This window comes from Asterias rubens, chromosome 13, assembly GCF_902459465.1.
Source record: "Asterias rubens chromosome 13, eAstRub1.3, whole genome shotgun sequence".
NCBI lineage: Eukaryota > Metazoa > Echinodermata > Asteroidea > Forcipulatida > Asteriidae > Asterias > Asterias rubens.
The window spans coordinates 6488246-6511236 of NC_047074.1; the positions used below are offsets into that span (position 1 = coordinate 6488246).

The 22991-nt window shown below is 37.9% G+C and overlaps 2 protein-coding genes across 2 annotated transcripts in view; one reads left to right on the plus strand and one right to left on the minus strand.

Annotated features, from left to right (window-relative positions):
• Nucleotides 1-2402: 2402 nt before the first annotated feature.
• LOC117298717 (mitochondrial chaperone BCS1-like) lies at nucleotides 2403-18132 on the minus strand. Its single transcript, XM_033782032.1, has 8 exons — nucleotides 18022-18132; nucleotides 13831-14247; nucleotides 11675-11814; nucleotides 10430-10624; nucleotides 8577-8640; nucleotides 6447-6616; nucleotides 5225-5336; nucleotides 2403-4615 (listed from the first exon to the last, which is right to left on the minus strand). The coding sequence occupies exons 2-8, from the start codon at nucleotides 14148-14150 to the stop codon at nucleotides 4363-4365; spliced, it is 1254 nt and encodes a 417-aa protein (XP_033637923.1). The 5' UTR covers nucleotides 14151-14247; nucleotides 18022-18132; the 3' UTR covers nucleotides 2403-4362.
• A 91-nt stretch (nucleotides 18133-18223) lies between these two features.
• Nucleotides 18224-22991, plus strand: part of LOC117298360 (calpain-5-like) — a 41992-nt gene continuing 37224 nt past the window's right edge. Inside the window, exon 1 of the mRNA XM_033781577.1 lies at nucleotides 18224-18545. The gene's annotated coding sequence lies outside the window, so the exon portion shown is untranslated. The remainder of the gene's footprint in view (nucleotides 18546-22991) is intronic.

Consider the following 22991-nt stretch of genomic DNA (forward strand, 5'->3'; position numbering starts at 1 on the left):
AAGTAAAGCATTTCATTGACTAATATTTCATGGAAGTCTTTTACCCTGTAAGTTATTTGTAAATCTGTGAATTTTTTTTTTTTTCTGTTCCGAAGTGTATAATGGCTCTAAAACCACTGTACACTATTGGTAATTATTGTTAAAGACCAATCTTCTCACTTGGTGTATCTCAACATAATGCATGAAGAACAAACCTGTGAAAATTTGAACTCAATTGGTTGTCGAAGCTGCGAGAGAGGAATGGAAGGTCTTGAAATCAAATTCATGTAAAATTACTTGAAAACTAAGCCCGAGCAAAACCATTTAGTAGGCCTACCATTTTGCCATTCAGTCCGGACATGAAGCCTTACTGTTGTGTGATGTGCATTGTCTCTTCATAATTGCTAATGCTTCATGGCTGTTTACTTCCATTCTTGTCCCGTCTTGTCCCTTTGATCACCCTTAATAAAAAAAAATTGCCAAGTGTAACCAATCAAGTGTAATTTATCAAAATTGCTTTTTTATAGAATGTCAAATTTTGACGCAATTCAATCTTCAGATTGTGGTATGTCTTTGTATATTTTGAAATAATAAATAAACAATTTATCTACCTGTTCAAGAAGTCATGTACGTATACACTTTTACAGTTTTCATGAGTCAGTACTTCTGGCTATAAATTCTACCATTGCCTTGAAACACTTTGATAAGATAGATGAGCTCCTAATGAGGACACTGGCACGATATCAATATTCTGTTTTTCTTACTGAGACATGTACATACATGTACGGTAAATTGTACATGTGCTATAGGATCCTTTTTTATAGTGGTTGGCTTTCATGCGATGCCAGGCCTGTATGCTTTCTTTAGTGGTTGGCTTTCATGCGATGCCAGGCCTGTATGCTTTCTTTAGTGGTTGGCTTTCATGCGATGCCAGGCCTGTATGCTTTCTTTTCTGATGTACATCTTTTTATTATAACTATCAAACATTGTATGTAGTTTTATTACATAAAGGTAAAAAGGGATCTTATTCCCTTTTAAATTGAAGCTCATGAGTGGCATAATTTCAAACAAAGCAGAGAATTCTTGATTTGAAACAAGAACAGCATACACTTCAATCAACCCACTTTGTCTTTCCTTCTCATAACAACATTATTTTTATTGCAAATTTAACATCTAATAAAACATCATTTTTGTTTGATATAAAATTAGACATGGAAGTCATACCTTGTAATAAAGAGAGTTTGAGAAAGATCATAAATCTTGCAAACAGTGTATTTTATAACCAGTCTCGTTTATTCACAGTTGACTATAAACGATCATGTCAGATGGTTTGCGTTTAACCGGATGGAAGACAGCAGTTCTAATAATTTTAAATATTAGAATAATAATATTAATAATTAATAATTTTGGGGGGCTAATCATCCTTTCTCGCAGCTAAGAGCTGAATAGCGAAGGACGCAGCTACAACGTGTTCAAGAAGTAGGCTGCCAGCCACAGCAACCCATTATGACCACGGAGCAAAGCCATAGATCAAAAGTGTTTGATTTTTTCCGAGGGAGGAAAACCGGATGGTCTGGAAAACCCTTGTGGCACAGCAGAGAACAAACGCACAACTCAACTCACATATGGCTCTGGCCGGGAATCGAACCGAGGTCACCTTGGTGAGAGGCGACCCCTTTACGCACACGCCAACCATACCAACTAATCTTATTACTTGTACTTTAATTCAGAACAAAGACAAATTCACTTGATTGGTATTTGAATCTGCAACATCCGGAATAAGGTGTCGGTGTCCATGGGGATTTTTCCATAAAAATGGAGCTCTATTTGTGTAATTTTTTGCAAATAATTATTGTCATTCTTTGACTTGTACTAAAACTAGGGCTGGATCGTAGTATTGGTAGGACACCAGTCTCTGTTGCACTTCACTGGCACAATATACATGTACATAATGCAATGAATGAGTCCAACCTGGGCTAGGCTCTTCTTTCACCTTGATTGTTTACTAAAAGATTGTTTACATTATCTAGCAGGATCGGCAATCCATTGTTAATCATATAAAGACCTTTATCACAGTGAAGCCATCTTGAATTTCTCACATTAATATCAATGTTACCAAACTGAGGCTGGAAGAACAAAATAGTCTGGTTCCTATTTTTGAATTATTAGCATTCATTGTTGTCCGATACGAGGAACATGACCAAGATGGAGGCAGCATGATAAAGGTCGATAGCCCTGGTACATAGAGTTATATATAAGAACTAGAGGGCGCACTGGTGATGCTTCTTGCACAAACGCAAAGGAACCGCAAGGAGACACGCGCGCCATTCTGCACGCGCATTGAATATGAAGAATATGTTTGAGTTTGTGTTTATTGAACGCTGACGCAATGCTGTTTGTTCAACTTAGAAAATGGCTGCCTGCGCGCATACGGGGCGTGTATATAGGCCAGTGCGCCCTCTAGTTCTTATATATAACTCTATGCCCTGGTAAGACGTCAGTGGCAGTGCAATGGGGGCTGACGGGCTACATGTATATCACGGTGTATACATATTGTGATTGTGTACAGTGTGCCAATCAGCAGTACAATCATTGCATTCAAGCATCGCGTTGTTTCGGCCCAACTTAAGAATCGTCCCAACTGTAGTTTGGACCTGTCCTAAATTTATTGTTACAGTTAGGATGGCCTAACTATAGCTTGGACCTGGGACAATTGCTCGACAGTGGGCAGTAAATCATGTAGATAACCAAAATAATTGATTTTGGTTACGAAGAGACACATACATGTACACAATATTTCTAAATATGAATGTTACATGTGTAAGTTTCAGACTTTTATCTGAATTCAGACCTATTTTTGTTTATATCAACCCCCCCCCCCCCATCTCATGGCAAGTGTTTCTCCTTCATGTACACATTAAAACCACCAGCGATCTAGTGTAGTTATGATCCAATACATTGTAAGAACTAGTAATAGTACTGGCTGGTTCTATATTACCACAGGTTCCTTGCTTGTTGACTGTCCCAGCTATAGTTGGGCTGTCCCATCTATAGTTGGGCTGTCCCATCTATAGTTGGGCTGTCCCATCTATAGTTGGGCTGTCCCAGCTATAGTTGGAGTGTCCCAACTGAAACACTCAAACTCAGTTGGGACAAGTCTAAAGTGGGACGGAACAACTTCACTCTCATTAAAAAAAATTACAAGCTCATCAAGCCATTCCAGTGGTCTTGGACGAGACCGGTGGGGCCCGAGTGAACAATGCTTGCTGACTCCGACTCCCAGCTATAGACCCCTTGCAACATGCACATTGACTCACACGCGCCTATCCTGGGCGTCATTTTGGGTGACAAAATCGTATACAAAAGAGAGTTTGCACCCAAAATTATGCGCATTGTATTGTGTACGAAATCCATAGCCCCCTTGCATAACCCGAAACACTACAGGTACATGTACGCTGAGATCACGCGCACAATTTTATGTACAGAGAACAGCTATTGTCCAATGATCTGCCTCCTTTTTGAGAAAGTGACGTCCTGTGCCATTGGTCTATAGTTGGGCTTCCAAACTGTAACACTCAAGTTGGGACAATTCTAAAGTTGGGACGGAATTTCACTTTCAATAAAAAAATGTACACGCTCATCGGTCATTAGCCTTTTGAGATATGGTGGCCACTATAGGACTGCACTGTGTGGTTTGGGTGTATACAGACAGATCTACACAAACCTTATACAGTGTTATACATGTAGTAATGAGTACACCATATCTGAAAATGGCTTATGGCAGTGGTCTTGTATGAGACCGGGGGACCGAGCGAAGAATGCTTGCTGACATGTCAAATTAACATTGCAACTTTATGCGAGACTACACCTTACATGATCTCATGTTTGACATTTGGACATTATGGTTGATCCATTTACTCGGTTCTTTGTTAAGAAATGATTGTAGGTTTCAAACTGCACTCAAATTGAGAAACAGAAGCAAATTTTTCTCGCATCACATTTTCTAAAACTGTGCGAACTGATTGGAAAATTGCCCTGTATGAATCTGGCTTTATTCAAGCGTTCAGCATTCCTACACGATCAGGTTTTTCACTGTTATTGATCGACCCCTTGAAGCAACATCACACACAATACTTCTGTCATGCTCCCCGTTGTGGGAGTCACAACTCGTCAACTTAATAAAGCTGTGTAGCCTAAAATGCAGACTACACTACAACACATAAAGGCATTGACTCCCAAAATGGCGCAATTCTTGTAAAGATGATATCGGTGAGTTAAGTGAATAAGGAACTGCCAATCCACTGTGCTGTATATCCCTGTCCAGTCGAGATGAGTTGTGCTTGTTTCCTTCCACCATTGTTTTCATACTTTCAAAATCAAGTATCAGCTCCATATGTTCTCTACATTCTTTATCACTGCATTCCCATCGGCTTTATGTAGCATGAAGAAACCTTGCACCGCCGCCATGCTGATTGGTCTATTGAACGCTGTTGCTTTATCAGCAAACTCCTTTGCTTTACATACATCCAACTCTGGATAGAAGCGAATGAACATTTGCTCAAGCTGGTGCTTCGAAGCATATCCTATAAGTGCTTTGTAGTCCACACGACCAGGTCTAATCAAAGCTGGGTCTAATCTGTAAACCAGAAGGAGAGTAGTCATTAATATAAATCTACAACTGTATGTATAATCGAATGTACAATCATGCAGCCATCACCAACCAGCACTATTAAATATTGTTTTCTAATGCAGAAATTGTCCAGCTTTTCATACATCATACATAGCCAAATAATAAAAGCATAAGCATGGCCTAATGTTGTGAGTTTCAACTGAAAGTATGGTTTTCTCAACTTGACCCTTTTATGACACATCTTGACAAGTTATGAGAAAATATAATTGGCTGTTGTAAACTGTTTACCAACCCAAATAATGCAAACAAATTAAGTTATTGGCTTAACGTTTTGACCCTAGCAGTAAGCTTACCTGGCAGAGTCTTTCTCAAAGGCTATGTCACTATTAGATCAAATCAAACTTTGGTTGTAGGCCCTACAGATCCTTTCTACAGGGAAATGATTTCTCCGGCTTTTGCCAGATTTCTGGCTTTTTCAAAATTTTAGCAAAGTGATTTAATATTGACTGAAGCAAAACATAAACTTAGAACATCTGTATTACAGTACACACTCAAAAATACAAATATTTTTCTTTGTGTCTGATTTGATGAATAAATAGGGCAATGAATTCTTACCTGTCGATATAGTTAGTTGTCATGAAGACTATTCTAGCTTCTGTTGACGCTACTCCATCCAGAGTGTTTAATAAACCACTCAATGTTACACGACCCATACCTTGATATTTAGCTGCAATAATCAAATACAAAGGGTAAGATTGTTAGTGAAATCTGTGTGTATTTGCCAATCAGAGGGTCTTCAGATGACAGCCCATTCAACACCATTTTTACATGTTTTATCAGATTTCCACTGAGCGAGTTCAGAGGGTTTATTTTTGGTTTTAGTCTGGACTCGACATTTATTTGTCCTATTTCCTGTGGATTCCATTGATTGAACCCCCAAACCTCTCAATATTTCTAACACCATAGAGACACCCTCTAAACTTCTTCCTCTGAAGACACAAGAGAACTGCATCTATATCTTCTAGTAATAAAGACACTGGACACCATTGGTAACTGTCAAAGGCCAGTCTTCTCACTTGGTGTATCTCAACATATGCAAAAGATAAAAAACCTGTGAAAATTTGAGCTCAATCGGTCATCGAAGTTGTGAGAGAATAATGGAAGAAAAACTGCCTTTGTCGCACCGTGTTCTTTTAGATGCTTGATTTCGAGACCTCTGCTAAGGTCTCAAACTCAATTCAAATACTTTAGTGAGAAATTATTTCTTTCTCAAAAACTACATTATCTCAGAGGGAGCTGTTTCTCACAATGTTAAATACTATCAACAGCTCTGCATTGCTCGTTACCAAGTTAGTTTATATGCTAACAATTATTTTGAGTAACTACCAATAGTGTCCAGTGCCTTTAAGACAATACTTATGGAAGTGTTGTGGACGAGCGGTTAAGAGCACTGAATTCAAACTGAATCCTTAGCCATGACACCTGTGCCCAGACACTTAACCATTGCTTCGTCCTTCGGATGGGACGTAAAGCCGTCGGTCCCATGTGTTGTGTAAGGCATGTAAAAGAACCCAGTAAACTTATCGAAAAGACAAGGGGTTAGCCCGGTTTTCCTGGCTGTGGCTGATAAATGCGCCACGGCACCTTGTAAACCCTTTATATAAGATGCTACAAAACTGGGTCTCAGAATTCATCACTGCAATAACCTATCTTTCTGAAAGTTTGTATATATACTCAGCGCCAAGACTACCTTGTTTGGTAGATACATGCGCTATATAAGACTTGGATATTATTATTATATTATTATTATTATATTATTACTTTGTTGAGTACTTACCATCATTGCTATCTTCTCTGCTGATAAAAGCTGCATCTATATCTTCTAGTAAGATAATACTCTGTTGAGGAGCTACATTCATTAAGTGATTCAATCTATCATCAGATAAACTCCTTTCACTCAGGTTCATCATACATATACTATATTGAAGCTCTCCAGCTAATGCCATGCTGTTAACAAATCAATCAACATTGTTATGTAAATATATTAACCATATTGAAAATAAAGCACATTTTATCTCTTGTATATTAACACAGCTGTTTTAAAAATGTTTGATCAATATATGGCATTCTATTATATACAAATGCACACCTATAATTTATTCACAAGACTTGTTTTATCCGAATGTTAAGAAAACACAAAAATAAAATAAATTTGTTTCTGGGTATTTGTTTGGAGTTTTCGAAATAGTGGAAAGGAAACGCAGACACTGAACAAGACATCTGTGTAAACTTAATGGATGGTCGACAGTGGCTGAAGCGATTTCAGAACTTCTCATTAAAGGAACCATGGCCTTGAATCGGGCTAGTTGGCCATGAAAAGCATTTGAAACCATTTGTTATAAAATGCATATATGGTTGGAAAGATGTTTTAAAAGTAGAATACAATGATCCACAGAAATATGCATCAAAATTGCACAGTTTTCCTTTTACTTGACGAACTAACATGGTCAGCCATTTTATGGAGTAAAAAAATTGACTCCACTAACGGTGCTGTGTAAGTTTGCGGCGTAAAAGGAAAACCGTTCTAATGCAAGGCATATTTGTGTGAATCATTGTATACTACTTTAAAAACATCTTTCTAATCATATGGGCAATTCCAAGCAAACATGGACATGACACCAAAAAATCAAGTTTTTGTCACAATTTTCTTTCCACTTTGAAGTTATAGCTAACATGTGAAACCAATTTATTTTTAGTTGTTGACAAGGAATGAACCCAATTTTGGCAAATAAGAACTCAGCTTGGGCTCCATGTAGGCTTGGCTACATTGTCTGGAAAACTGTAATGCGACTGACAATGGTTTTGCCATGTATACCTAAAAGTTCAAGTTGCTGACCATTTATAAGTATCCTGTTGGATACTCATGTATAAGAGTTGTGTGTTACATTAGTAACACCTTCGCAAGCTTTTTGATAGAGGAAATTTTTGAATTGTGACAAGTGTTTTTTTTACCATGTCCTTTTTGTGTAATGTGACTGACCGCTTTTTACAACGTTATAACATCCAGAGCACAAAGCCCACAACATTTCTAATATCATCACTTCAAAGCCTTGGGTCTCGAGTACAAATCAGTCTATAAACTTAGTAGAAAGAATATCTCCTATAGAACTTCTAGCACCAAGATCGAGAAATGACACTGAAAAGTGTAATGCGACTGACCGTGGAATTGCCCATATGCATTTTATAACAAACAGTTTCAAATGTTGTTTATAGACCAACTTGCCCAATCCAAGGCAATGTGTCCCTTTAAAATTACAGTTTAAATTCTGAGATAGTTTTGAGTATTACTTCTCTTTAATCCAGATCCATTGCTCACTGCATGTTACGCTTCAGTACAGACCCTGTATATAAACACATCTCCAATCAACCATAGACAACTGCATTTAGTTTCCCTTTTGCTTACGGGTGACCTACATTGTATGGTATATGTACTTCCCTGGCATGCCTGGAATGTACCAATTGAAAGTTATATGACTGTAGAAGCTTCAATGTACATGTATATCCATTGTAACAAATGAATGGTAAAACCTTGAGCCTACAAATATGATTTAGTTGGTGCTGCACTTTATAAAACCATTGCTAATCCTAAACGCTTGTGCCCCTCATTATTTGCCTATCTGTCTGTATCCTTGTTATTGCACACCTCCCATTCCCATTTAAGCCCCTTTCACATGAGAACAATTGTCCCTTGCTAAATTGTATCATGGTTGTAAAATTTTACAAAATGTACCTCGTGTGAAAGGACAATTTTTTCTGCTGTCAAGTTCTCTTGCAAAATCTTGTCAAAAATTGCCACATTTTACAACCATGCTAAAATTAAGCAAGGGACCCCAGTTAAATTAACGGTGTTAGCATTATTGAGATAGCAATACACCTAATTCAGTCATTCCACGATTTCAACACTTACATAAAACTACTTTTTCCACATCCTGGTGGACCATGTAGTAGGTATCCTCTCCTATATGGTATACCTGTCAAACCAAAATAACATGTCATCAACAGTCATTATTAACACACAACTTAAAGCCATTGGACACTTTCGGTAAACAGTATTGTCCAAAGGCCCACACTTCGTGTATCACAACTTCTATATAAAATTACAAACCTGTGAAAATTACGCGAAAACCCACCCTTGTGTCCGGACGTTTCGCCGTGTCATGACATGTGTTTAAAATAAGTCTGTAATTCTCGTTATCGAGAATTGAGTTTGTTTTAATGTTTTCTCAAAAAGTAAAGCGTTTCATGGAATAATACTTCAAGAGAAGTCTTTCACCATTACCTTCTGTAAACCCTGTAAGTTATTTGTAAATCTGTGGACTTTTTTTTCTGTTCCGAAAGTGAAATATAAACCAATCCACACAAATATCATTGGCTGAAAGTAAATGTTTATTATACTTAATATTGATTTCTTTCTATTCATATGTTGAATGTTTTCAAGGTTTCACTGGAAATATCTGAAGTCCACTTGCATTGTTTAGAATATTGACTGTCTGCTATCACAAGAGGGCGCCAACATTTACATGCATTGATTCTATACCAGTAGGAGACTTTTGGGATGCTTGGTGGCAGCAGACTTACCAGACAAAATCCATTGTTCTTGGTAATGTGCGCAGGCTCAGAACTACGTAAACAATGGAAATTTACCAGGTAAGTCTACTGCCACCTTTAGCGTTCCAAAGTCTCCCACTATACTGCCGAGCTAAGCCCATGTTTAATCAGGGTCAAAAGGTTTGTTGATTGAGTTAACATTTATTCATAAATACCCCAGACAGTTTCGCTATTCCCTTATTGGTGGAGAGCATGTCAAGTGGGGTTGTTTTGAAAATGGCTGATTAAGACACAGCTAGAGCTGTTTAAAACCGGCTGGTACAACAGTTTACTTATGCGGAACGCAATACATATCCAATAGTTTACCAGCACAGAATCTATTTGTACTCGCGCGCATACACAACCCAACATGCAAAATCTTTTTTTTTAAATGTACAATTTCAAAAATTTGCTAAAGAAATAGATTGTCACTTATTGGAACAAACTATATAGCTATTAGTATACCAGCACGTAATCTCTTTGTACCACACATTATATACACACCCCAATGTGCAACAAACAGAATTTCTTTTAATGTACAATATCAAAAAATCGTTAAACAGACAGATTGTCACAAATTGACTTTAGTTTTAACATATTTTTGCTTTTTAACAAAATGTCACTTTATGAATGGTAATAAAAGAGTAGTGTCATGTTCTAAAACTGCCGTTTAAAACCATGCAGATCCGGCTTTTATCGCACAGCCACGACCCTACACATTCCCTTGGATCGGTCGAGTTGGTCTTTAAAAAGCGTTTGAAACTGTTTTTTATTAAATGCATGGTTAGATAGATAATTTGAAAGTATGATTAGACTGATTCACAAAACATCCCTCGAAACTGCGGTTTTCCTACTACGGCGTGAACAATTACGGTCGGCCATTTTGTGGATTCAAATATTTTGACTTCACAAAATCGCCGACTGTGTTGTTTTAACGACATAAGGAAAACCATACAATTTCGAGGCATGTTTGTGTAGATCATTATATTCTACTTTCAAATTATCTATCAAACCCAAGTTGATCTAATCATGCATTTCATAACAAACGAGTTTCAAACGCTTTTCAAAGACAAACTCGCCCGATCTAAAGCAAGGTGTTCCTTTAAAGACCTTGTCGCCAGTCTTTTATTCTCTTAGTATTGATTAGGATATCCCAATGACATCATGACCTACCTCTATCTGAATACCACTTGGGATTCTCTATGAATTCTGTAGCATCAGTTAATATATCCTGAGCTATGCCATGATCTAAGATGACTGATGATAATGGTCGACGCTTCCTTGGATAGCCAAACTGTCTCCATTCTGCACCCATTGCTGTATACATGATGGTCTTACCCTCCTGCTTCTGTAAGGCCATTGTCCTTGCTAAACACAAAGATTCAAAAATGAAATATTACTTTATTTGCAAGGTTGTAGCTACTACGGTCGGAGCCGGTCGGCATTGACCGGCCCCAGCTTTAGCCGACCGAAATTATTTGACCGAGGAGGACGGTTGTGATATCTCCTTGACACTCCTGACTCCCTCGAGTTAAAAATGATAAACATTCATTCAACACTATAAGAAAATGTACACAAATAGAACACCCCACCTGACCTGGGCCCAATTTCATGGCTCTGCTTACCGCTGAATTCTGCGCTTACGGTCACGATTCCCCGCTTACGTGCAAGCGCCGAATTTCTATGCTAGCCTTGTAAGCATAGAATGCCTAGTAACGTGGAGTATGCACGGGCAGAAGCCAAAATTTGTTGCTAACCCGTGAAATACGCCTGCTGTAAGCACAGAATTCCCTGCTTTTGTAAATGCTGATTCTGTGCTTACGGTAAGCAGAGCCATGAAATTGGGCCCAGATACCATGCATGCGTACTACATTATCTTAAAAAACATGTACAAAAATTTCTCAGAACCTCTATTTAGACGGTAAAAGATGCTCTATTTCAGCCGATTTATTAGTCTGTAATTTACATGTAGTTCGTTGTCATCAGAAGACCATTTTCACTCTTCTTTCATTAGTAAGTGAATAAAGTTCACACTATTTTTACATAATTTTTGTTTGTAACCTGATTCACTTTTGAACACATAATCTGAACCAGGATGGATCTTGAGCAACAAAAAGACAACTGTAAATGCTACAAAACTGAGGCGTTCTTTCAACTTTGGAATAACAGCAATGAACCAATATCATTTATGTATTACAAAAGTATTTGAAGACCTTTGTAACACTACACATTTGCAAGCTGTTTTGGTAGAGCAATTGTAATCATTAATATAATAAAAAAGATGACATTTCATGTAAAAAGATTTCTCTAGTTGTAGATACTTCTCTCCGGTTCTTATTTTAAAGTTTGGGTTTAGGTTTGTCAAACATTTTCACCCCCACAACAAAATCAAACTTTTAAATAAAAACAAAGACAAACCTTGGCTAAGTATATCAAAGAATAGTCCTTTGTTTCTACCAATAGCAGTGAGTGTAACTGTTTCCCATGGTGTCCCAGTTTGCAGATCAATCATCTGTTTCTCTCGGTTACGCTCAACCCAAATCCAAGTATTCCTGTACCTGTGTGTAAAGGCAGACTTTAAATCATGAACAATGAACAAAAGTAATAATAGTAATAACAAATTATAACCAATTCTTATATAGCGCATTTTACAATGAACCATATCAATGCGCTTTACATAAGTCCCCAGGTCATTGGGCCCATAACATCCCTTTAATCTTTCACTGCTTTCGTGCCAAAGACCAGGTCATTCCTGACGTGTTATTTTGGAGACTGTCGTGCCCTAATAGAGGACCTCGACCACTCAACTACATCGACGTGATCGGGAGAGATACGGAGGCTGAAATCGTGAACCTTCCAAACATGATGAGGGATAAACACCTCTGGCGTGACGTTGTGCATAGAATCTCGGTTGCGACGGCTAAATAATAAAACAATCTTTCTCAGCTCCCTTTATAAGGAGTATACAGGCCCGAGCTGCCTTGGCACTCCGAAAGGCTTTTTCATTCACAATATCAACATCTACCCACGCAGGTATCCATTTATACCAAGTGGGTAAAGAGAAGCAATTATAGTATAAAGTATCTTGCTCAAGGACACAAGTGTCACGACCGGGATTCGAACCCACACTCCGGTGACTTAGCATCAGAACTTGAATTCGATGCTCTTAGCCACGTCACTCTACACTTTTCCTCCAACAGGACATGGTCAACTTTAACCATAGTCTACAAATGGAAGTGTCGTGGACGAGCGGTTAAGAGCACCGAATTCAAACTAAGCTTGGGCAATACCTTGATATAATAAAAAATCGCGATACCATTTCTTAAACGATTACCATATATCGTCTTGATTTTTTGTTAATCGGATTATCGGCATATTGTGGTTTTGATGAAATATCGAGATGTTTACCCTAATTGAGACGTCTTGTAATTGAGACGTCTTGCAACCACAACGGGCTGTTTAAAAAAAATATAAAGTCCCAGAACCAACCCCAAGATTCCCCAATTGAAAAAAATAACATCAAATACTTTCGCCCCCAGGCGGGCTCCCACAGACACTTCAGAAGTAACACAACGTATCATTTACCTCCCCTGTGTGGGAGCCTTGTGCGCCGCCTTGCCACCGAACTGCAGACCACAATGGGATCATATTACACAAACCACAAACCATCCACAACCATTTACATGAATGAGAGGTCACCCCATGTGCATTATGGATGCTTATTGGTTAGCTAGAATGAAATGGGCAAGATATACACACATGTAAGAACAGTCAGTAGACACTTTAAAAGACACTTTATGTGTGTGTAACTCATAGAGCTACAACACCATGGGTAGTATGAAAATTGGGCATGTAGTAAAATGTCAGAATTTTGAAAATTGCGATTTAATCGAATATCGCGATACTTTTTTGACGATCACAGGATAATAAAAGCAATATCGCCCAAGCTTAATTCAAACTCTGGTGTTTCTGATCAGCAGAGTGTGGGTTCGAATCCCCAGCCATGACATTTGTGTCTTTAAGCAAGACACTTAACCATTGCTCCGTCCTTCGGATGGGACGTAAAGGTATTGGTCCCATGTGTTGTGTAACGCATGTTAAAGAACCCAGTGCACTAACACAGTCGGCCATTTTGTGAAGTCAAAATTTTGACTCCTCAATGTGGCCGACCGTGTTAGTTCACAAAGTACAAGGAAAGCCGTGCAATTTTAAGGTATAATTGTATGTTTTGTGAAATGTACTTTAAAAACATCTATCTAACCATAATGCATCTCATAACAAACAGTTTCAAATGCTTGTCAGACCAACTTGCCCGATCCAAGGCAACAGGTCTCTGAACAAAGGAAGAGGCCCCAGATAATGGTCTCTCTGGAACCCTAGTTGCAATCGCTTTGAAGAGAAAAGTGTATGGGTTCACCACAGGAATAAGGATAAATTCCTTGACAAATAATTATTTATAGCACTATCACAAGAAGGACAGGTGAAGTTCCTGGATTTTGAGACTTGTGAAAGCCTCTAGCATGACACTGAATGAGTATTATCTAAATGAGTTGTTGATGACAAAGAATACTTACCGGAAATAGTGGTTACCTGGACTAGGTACAAAGTCAAACTGAGTATTAATCTTGCCGCTCTCACTCTGTTGGAATGTTGTTTCCACGCTTAGATGTTGAGCATTACGTGCATTAACTGTGATCCAATTTAACAACCAGTAGTAACTCTTATCTTTGCTTGGTACTTCTAATGTCATGAGAAGCTGACGACGTAGTGCAATAGTTCCATACTGTGCTCCTTTCTTGGCTACAGCAAGCAATGCTCCAACACCGACAAGTCCAAATCCAGCACCAAAGTAGGGATTATCTTTAAGTGCAGCAATGAATTCTCCAATGGCCATAATTTCCTCATTCAATTATCTTACCCCCAAAAAGCTACACTCAAGTGTTGAAGCGTATATGAAAAAATGAAAGTTCTTGAAGAAACTACTACTGTACCTGTACAAATTAAAAGAAAAACACAAAATTAAAAGAAATGACTTGTATTCAATCCTTTTAGTGCATTTGAATTAGTTTGCATGCAGTCATGTCCAGTCTAAGAACTAGAGGGCGCACTGATGATGCTTCATGCACATATGGACAGGATCGCAAGGAGACATGCGCACGCCATTCTGTGCGTGCGTTGAATATGAAGTACGTCTGTACACGTTGGAGTTTGTGTTTATTGAACGCTACGCTTATGTTTTGTTAACTTAAAAAATGGCCGCACAAACACACGCTGTGCGATGCTGTTTTGTCAACTTTGAAAATGGCCGCATGCACGCATGCCGGGCCACGTATATAGGCCAGTGTGCCCTCTAGTTCTTATATATAACTCTATGATCGGTAAGCATAGATTACTATGTACTGCGCTTCGTCTAAATTGATTGCTGGTGTCTTGGGCTAAGACTAATCCATCTGCGTAGTGGATGTGTTGACGGCGAGTTGACTGTACAAGTGAGTTGTCAGCGAGTTGTCAGCGAGTTGACGGCGGGTAATCGCAAAACTTTACAATAAATACTGTTACTTTTTGGAATTACTTGAATTTTAATCTACAATACAAAATGTAGCATTGTTAGACATGTTAGAGGTAGTGCGTTATTGACATTTCCTATTATGGCCGCACAAAAAAAAAAGTTTGTCAAATTAATGTTGCTTTGACCTTACATCTGTCTGAGCTTTAAGACCTACTCCTGTAGGTCAATAAAACTCTCTTCTTTCATAATCCTTTTGAAAAAAGGGCAAAAGTTTACCTCATTTTTTCACACATCAAAAAGATTCAGAGCATGGTCACCGATGCAACTCTGCGAGCCGTGCCATTTTTGAACTTTTTTGATTAATAAATTGGGGCACTGATTAATACCGCCCTCTCTTGACTTCTAATTGAAAAAGTACCGCCATCCATTAACAGAGAGCGGTTCAGACAGATCGTAGTGCTTTTTTCTCAATCTGAATCGGTTAAAAAATATGGTTTTTATATAGTTTTATACCTTTTTCGGCAACATTTTTACTAAATTTCTTATTGTAAAGGAACGGTCCAACTACTTGCCGTCAACTCGCTGACTTGCCGTCAACTCGCCGTCAACTCATTTTCGTGCCGTCAACTCATTATAAATGGCATGGAAGTGTTAAGTCTGGGCTAAACTACATATTTCTTATGGTTTTCTGTTAAAATCTCAATTACAAAAACGACTTTGTGTTGATAAAAAAAAACAGTACCAATCATTGACATCTTGGGCCAAGACTAATCCATGTGAATAAGCAAGATGGTGACAGTGGTTTGCTGCTTCGAGATAAATTTTTTCACGAGGAAAAAACTTTTTTTTTCCAAAATGTATCCTAAAACTTATGCGAATTCTCTTTTTTTAGCTAATACTTTACAGTTCTATGCTTCTTTTATGGATTTCAAAAGTATATTGGAGGAATTGACACCAATACAAATTCTCATTGTACCCAAGAACAGTTAAGATCTGGAACCATCTGCCCTCTACAGCAGTCTATGCACCATCCATCTCAGGTTGCCCTGCCAGCAATTAGAGTCCTACTACCTCTGGCTGGCTCTAGCTAGGATGCTGTAAACCCAGTCTTGCACTACGTATGTAAATAGTGGACAACCTTTTCGTTTCCTTTTTATTTATTTATTCTCTTCGCACCTTGCACCGTCGATCAATGACGTCACCAACGCACCATCCCAGTTTAGCTTACCTACGTGAGCTGTATCTATTTAGGGATTAAATTACTCAACACTCAATTAGACAAGTGAGTTCGAAAAAAGAAGTACAGCACCCCAGTTACCAATACCAGGGCCAGGTCAAGAGGCTGACACTGGGTCTCACCATGGAGGAAGGAACAGAAGGAGCTCGAACGACCCGCAAAACCACAGAGTAGCAAAAGAATACCCTGACAATGCCCCTGTCTGACCAGTGGAAAAAGATAGGAGACCTCCAGCTGGACGGCCGATTAACGAACAGGATTAGATCTCTTTGTACAGAAGGTGTGGTACTGCCAGACTGCGCTGTTGCCTTCGTGTTAAGTTGAATCATTGGAGACAAGAATTGTGAGTATACACGTTTTCATTTACCGTTTGTGGTGTTTCACGGAAACATCATGGCATATTTTTACATTTTTTGTGACTTTCGCTAGCTAGCGGTGGTTCAAAATTTGGGTACTAGCACACGAGGGTGATTGGTATTCAATTGTGTTTTTCGATTTGGGGGGCGAAAGTGTACACAATTTTTATCAGGTCTCAAAAAAGTTGTTTTTTCTGTATTATATCGTAGGAGGTCCTGTTTTCGAGGTGTCCCTAAAATCGTGGCAAATCTTTTACCTCTCTGTGCGCGATGTAAACCGTCCCAAAATTGTGTGGTTTTATTTGCCAAGCAAAGAGTCTCCTCTCCCTTGACCAAAACTTAGAAACATGTAAGGCTCCACTGGTTATATTTGCACATGTAAATGCAAAAAAATCAGTATTTTAGGCATTTCTAAAAGGTACAAAAATATGTCATTTAAATGTTGAGGCGATATAGAAATATTTGCCCACCGAAAAAGTTTCATCAAACACTATTTCAATTCACAATTCATGATGATCAAATCATGTGACTGAATATTTTGCTGAGCATTCTGAAAAAAAAAATTACAGAGGCTTAAAGAAGCCATGTGCCTTATTCATTTTCTAATATTTTTGGAGATTTTTATTTTTTAACCCTCATATCAATTTTATTATTAATATTAAAATTTAAACATCAGCTTGTTGATTCAATTATCACTGTTTATTTATAAGCTTTATTATAAATATTAAGAAAAAAATAAAGAAAAAAATTAATAAAAATCAGATTTGAAAGCCAGTTATTATTCACACTTTTTATTATTATTACTTTTTTTTTTGCAAGTTACCATGGTAATTTTTAAAAATTAATAAAAAAAAATTTTGAATAAAATTAAGACAACTGCTGGCTTTAGAGTGATACACAGAGTCTCAAAGAACACTTGTAGTCACTGCAGATGTTTCTTCCATGTATGGCTTCACCGGGAAACCATACTTTCTTGTTCTTTCTAGCCGTGAAAACAGGAAAAACTCAAAACAAATGGGGCCAGTTGAAGTCATCGAAGATCGGTGTGTGGTGTGAACATTTCAATGTCCAGCAAGTAAGTTTTAATATATGTTTGCATACTTCATACTATTATTAACAAATGAAGATAATTAGGGCATCGGTTGATATATGGCATCATTATTTTTTTCCCAATTCAAAGAAAAAGGCATAATTTCGAAAAAAATGTTTCAAAATTTTTTGAAAACTGGTAAGAGGAGGATATCCATATATGACATACGACACCATAGTTGAGTGAAGAACCAAGTGCGCACGCGTGCCAACTCACATACGCCAGGTCGCCCATTGTTTGTATAAGGTATGTGGGTGATTCGCGGTAACACGGGTTCGACTTTTGAAGTCCCTTCGGGATAACTTTCCGTATGGCGCCACCACTTTTTCACTCATTTTTACAAAAAGGGATATATCAATCAGGTAAATTAGATACTATATTATTTCATTTCGAATGAAAAAGTGGTGGCGCCATACGGAAACTTTTCCAGTCAGGTCTATTCACAATCAATCATCACATACAAAAACATATTATAAATTAGCACATGCTAGTTCTTTTATCAAAGCTCTATATGAGTGTTAACGAACATAAACTGTACAATTCATCCCTTTAAACCTACAACACATGTCCTACCCATTTCATGCATCTTGTTCATCGAGAGGAAGGATTACATTGCTGCTCCGCTGAGGAGAGTGATACACACAGTGGTCTCATCAAAGGGGGCCGCCATTAAACTACTGTTGTGATGCCACACACACCACAAGCGGGCGCAAACTTGTAGCTAGCTTGACCTCGGGTCGGGGCTGCACACACGCACACACATACGGGACGGACGCACGGAAAGGTTGGTGCTTGTTTTGAGTTGTGGCTTTCACGTCACGCTTGATTATTAACACTTATTTTGGGGAGTGTCCTCATCGCCGAGATCCAGCACCCATTTGTGTGTAAGAAAGTCAATTCTGTTTTGGTGGCCTGCTGTGTGTACGTGTGTGTATACTCATAATACTGTCGACTGTTCTGTTTGGTGGCGATAAATACTGACATCTTTGGCTTGACCACCGAGTGACAGAGTGACACACTGTTGTTGACAGAGATTGTGTGACACGCTGAAGAAGGAGTGTCAGTTGGTTTGATACCGTCGTTTTAATGTGGCAGTGGTATGTATTATTTAATTACTTTGTTCGTGGAGGAAAAAAATGAATCATTACGTTCGTTTTGTCATGTTGTTTGTAAATTGTACAGTTGTTAGGATTTCATTCCTCCATGTTTGAGCATAACCTACGACAGGAAACTTTATTCTCAGCATGATTAAGCCTGACAAAAATACAGACCTTGAGTAAGCAGCATAGCTTCTGTCAGTGTCACCGGCGGAGCTTTCACAGTAAACGGTAATCAAAGTTGGGGTTCGAAAACATATGACATGTATGGTGAGGGTCGATAACATATGACCCTACAATATGTGCCCCCCATTCTGTGAAAATGAGTCAGATGTCGCCCAATGCATTATTGAGTAATGGACAGTTTGGAAAATAATTCCGTATGGCGCCACCACTTTTTCATTCGATATGAAATAATATAGTATCTAATTTACCTCAATGAGATATCCCTTTTTGTAAAAAATGTGTGAATAAGTGGTGGCGCCATACGGAAAGTTATCCGACAGTTTTTTTGTGGAGGATATAAAACAAAAACTTTTGTTTTACTTTTTAAGATTTATATTTGCATGGTAAACCTTTTACTTTAGAACACTTCGTTTTATTTTAGGCAATAAAGCTATGAATACCAGTGCAACAATTTTGTGATCATACTTTACAGAGATCAGAATCAGAGGGCAGCTATGCGTGAGATTTTTCAAAGCCCCCCCCCTCCCCTAAAAAAAAGAATTCATTTTGGAAGGCTTTTTTTTCTCTCTCTCGGAGAACGGCGGAATCGACGCCAGAAAAAACAAATAATTTAAAGAAAAAAAGAAAAACAAAATTTTCCCAGAAATGTGAGAAAATGGTTACGGCGCGTGATAGCATGAGACAGACCCTAATGCGTGACACTGGGTAGATCTGACTTTAGTCTAATTTGTATCCTTCTGCTCGAAATGGTAGTTAAAACATCACTTTTCTTGGGTGGGTCACAGAGGGTCACATATGCAGTTACTATGTAGCTCCACATGGATACATGGATGCACTTGGTCAGATGCATACATGACTCAACCCCCATATTTTGCCTGGCCTGCAGGGACGTGTGGTATTTTTTTCTAGAATTTAAAGTCACCTGGAAGTGGTATTTTGTCAAAATAAAGCTTAAAGTCACCTGGAAATAGATTTTTTTTTCTTTCAAACATAAGAGTATATGCTTACGAACAATAAAACAATTTTTGTAGTAAATGTTTGTTACGATTTATATGTTTAAAAAATATATAAAGTTGTTTGGGGGCTGACTCCGCCTACCCCTTTTGTGACGTCAATCGAGGCAGACTTTGCCTGCAATGCGTATAGTAAACACACGTGCAAAGTACATGTACGTCCAAGTCGTGAGTTGGTACATTTCAATAAGTGTTTTTCTGCACTCGGCAGCAATACACAATTTTTTGTTTTGAAACGTGCAAACTCACGACTTGGTCCGTACATGTACTTTGTAATTGTGTTTACTCTACGCATTACAGGCAAAGTCTGCCTCGATTGACGTCACGAACAGCGCCCTCTCGGGTCGGGGTCTACTCTTAAATTTGTAAACAACATATAAGAACTGATTTTTTTAAACCTTAGTTAACTGTTTAACAAAAGCTTTATTTTGAAAAAATACCACTTCCAGGTGACTTTAATGTCACTAAAATATGTGTTTTGATGAGTGGAATGGATAAACAATTAACTAAGGTTTTAAAAAATTTGTTTCCATGTTATTTACAAATTTAAAAATAAGCCCGTTAAATTTAAAAATAAAAAATGTAGTCTGGCCCCGTAAACTACGTCTGGATACCTGATCAGTATGAAGCTTTTAACGTTCAGAACTACGGTCACGGAGCAGACTGCACGCACTGTATGGCTGCTGTGCGGACGGTCCACTCGGATTTCCAGCACGGTCGATCACATGCAGTGGCAACACAAGATAGTGATGCTTGGCGCAAGCTAAAAACATGCCCTCAAAGTTGAAATAATACCTGATTTTTTTCACGTTAGGCAAATGCTCCTTTAGATTTGTTAGGTCTTTTAGGTACCTTCTTCGACTTCCCCACTAGCTGGAAAACTTGTTGGGATGGGGTCATGTTTTAGAAAAGAACTTTTCTCTTCATATCAAAATGTGTAGTGTATTCCGGATTCTCGAGGCAAAGTCTGCCCTGATTTGCGTCACAAAAGGGGTAGGCGGAGTCACCCCCCACACAACTTTTTTTTATTTTATACAAATCGTTAGAAACAATTACTCAAACAATGTTCAGAAACATACTCTACTTGAACATTTTTTCTATATTTCCAGGTGACTTTAAACAAAGTTTGATACTGTAAAAGAGTTTCGACTGTCTGGCTAGCTATACCCCTATTCCAGTATTATAAGCAGGCACATGAAGCATTATGTCTAGCACCCATGTTTCCTTGAGCTGATGCATGACATGAAAAAGAACATGTATGCATTAAACATTGTATTTGAATTCAATTATTGAAACTTCAATACAGCCTGGTAAAAAAAAATTCAGTATCGAGTATGCCATGAGCAAGGCCATGCCTGCCCGGATGGCAAGGGTGATATTATCATTAGTAGGCTGCTCAGCCCTCTCTCTGATCCAATTAAGTGAATCAACCAGCTCTTCCCATACCAATTTCACCCTGGCCAAACATATGTACTCATAGTTTACTCTGGTTTATCAGTCAATATCAAATTTACAGGCTGTGAAATTAAACTCAATTGATTAACTCTACTACACGACAGTGTGCGTCATAATCATGCAGGCACACAGTTTATAAATAGTTTGTCTGTCTGTGTTATGCATTATCAAAATGTTGATATTGAATCAGCTATGGAATATATGTACTTTGTATTGTGTATGTAATAAATGATAATATTTTGTAGCCAATAATCTGTGTAATTGTAATCATAAGGATCTCATTGTACATACATGGTATTTGGTATAGTAAACCAAAATGTAAACAAAAACAGTAAAGAGACAATCCTTGTTTAATTTCACATAGAGTGTTTAATACTTCCTCATTTGACCAAAGACAGATTCTAATGGCCTGGCAAAAAGCTCTGCAAATGTTAATCTACCCAACTGCAATTTAAATGAGTTATAAGTCTTTTAATATGTCATCCGTGAAATAATTTTGCTCTTTAAATTTGGCAACTACTTTAACATGAAATGAAGAGATGAAGAAAACATATTTTTTACTGCTGTGTGTTAAATTATTTGACAAAATATTGATAGTTAAATGAAGATTCTGATTCCCAGCACCCCTAGTGGAATGTTCGGAAGGTTTACATTCATAGTGTATAAATAGACTTAATTTATATGGAACCCAATTTTCTGCCTCATGACTACCTGTCATGCCTGATATCCTAGACGCCACTATGAGAAGGGATAAATCTTTACAGTAATACAGCAGCACTAAACTTTGTGCACAGATATCACCTGTTCATGATCCAAGTGTACACAGGGCTACAGAGTTATTTTGAGTGTCAACTCTTTAATAGCAAAGTGTGGATGATGTTTTTCATCGTGTATTAATGAAAATTATTTCCTGGGAGTCACCTGCTATCAATTAGTTTGTTTTCACTGAACACTGTACATTGTCTAGGAAATGACAACTTAAGTGTGTACTGCTTGTACTCCAAAAAAAAAAAAACAGTAATAATTGACAAGTTTCTAAATAGAAATCAGTTTTTATTTTTATTTGTTTACAGTGGTTATAGTATGCCATTTGGCAAACCCTTGGATGTCAAAGGTCATAGCCAGGCACTGTAGCCAGGATTCTCAATCAGAAGGGTGTGTGTTCTTTGTGCTTTGGGCAATGTTAGTCTGAATGTCTCTTCAATCATGGAGCTATTCAACCATGCTTCAAAAGATTAGAATGTGAGATTGGTATTCATGTTCAGGGACAGTTGTTTTTAATGTAGGAATTGTCTTGTATGTACAGTAGATACCTGTATTCCAGTGCGACCACCAGCACATTCTGCTGAACCCTGACATTGGTGCCAAATACTGGAAAATTCCATATAATATGATATATTATTATTGTTTTATTATTACTTATTTTAAGTGATGTTTTAGCATTTTTAACATTCTGGCAGTCCAACGCTTTGAGAAACTTCATACAAACATGCATCATATTTTTTTTATTTTTATAACTGTTAAATCTGTAATAACTTTTAATCAATAATCAAGATGGTTTAATGTATGATGTACCAACCACGTTTACTTTAACACTAGGGTTGTACACCTCATGCATGAATGGGTATCATGGCTAATTGGCTGTTACAAAGTTAAGTTCCATTGATCCAGCATGGAGGAATGCACTTTGCACAGCTGAAACCATTCACTGAAGCATACAACGAAACATAAGTTTTTAATGCTTTGAAGGCAGGGTACTTATTGTAAAAATGCAGCCAAGACCAGTATCCTT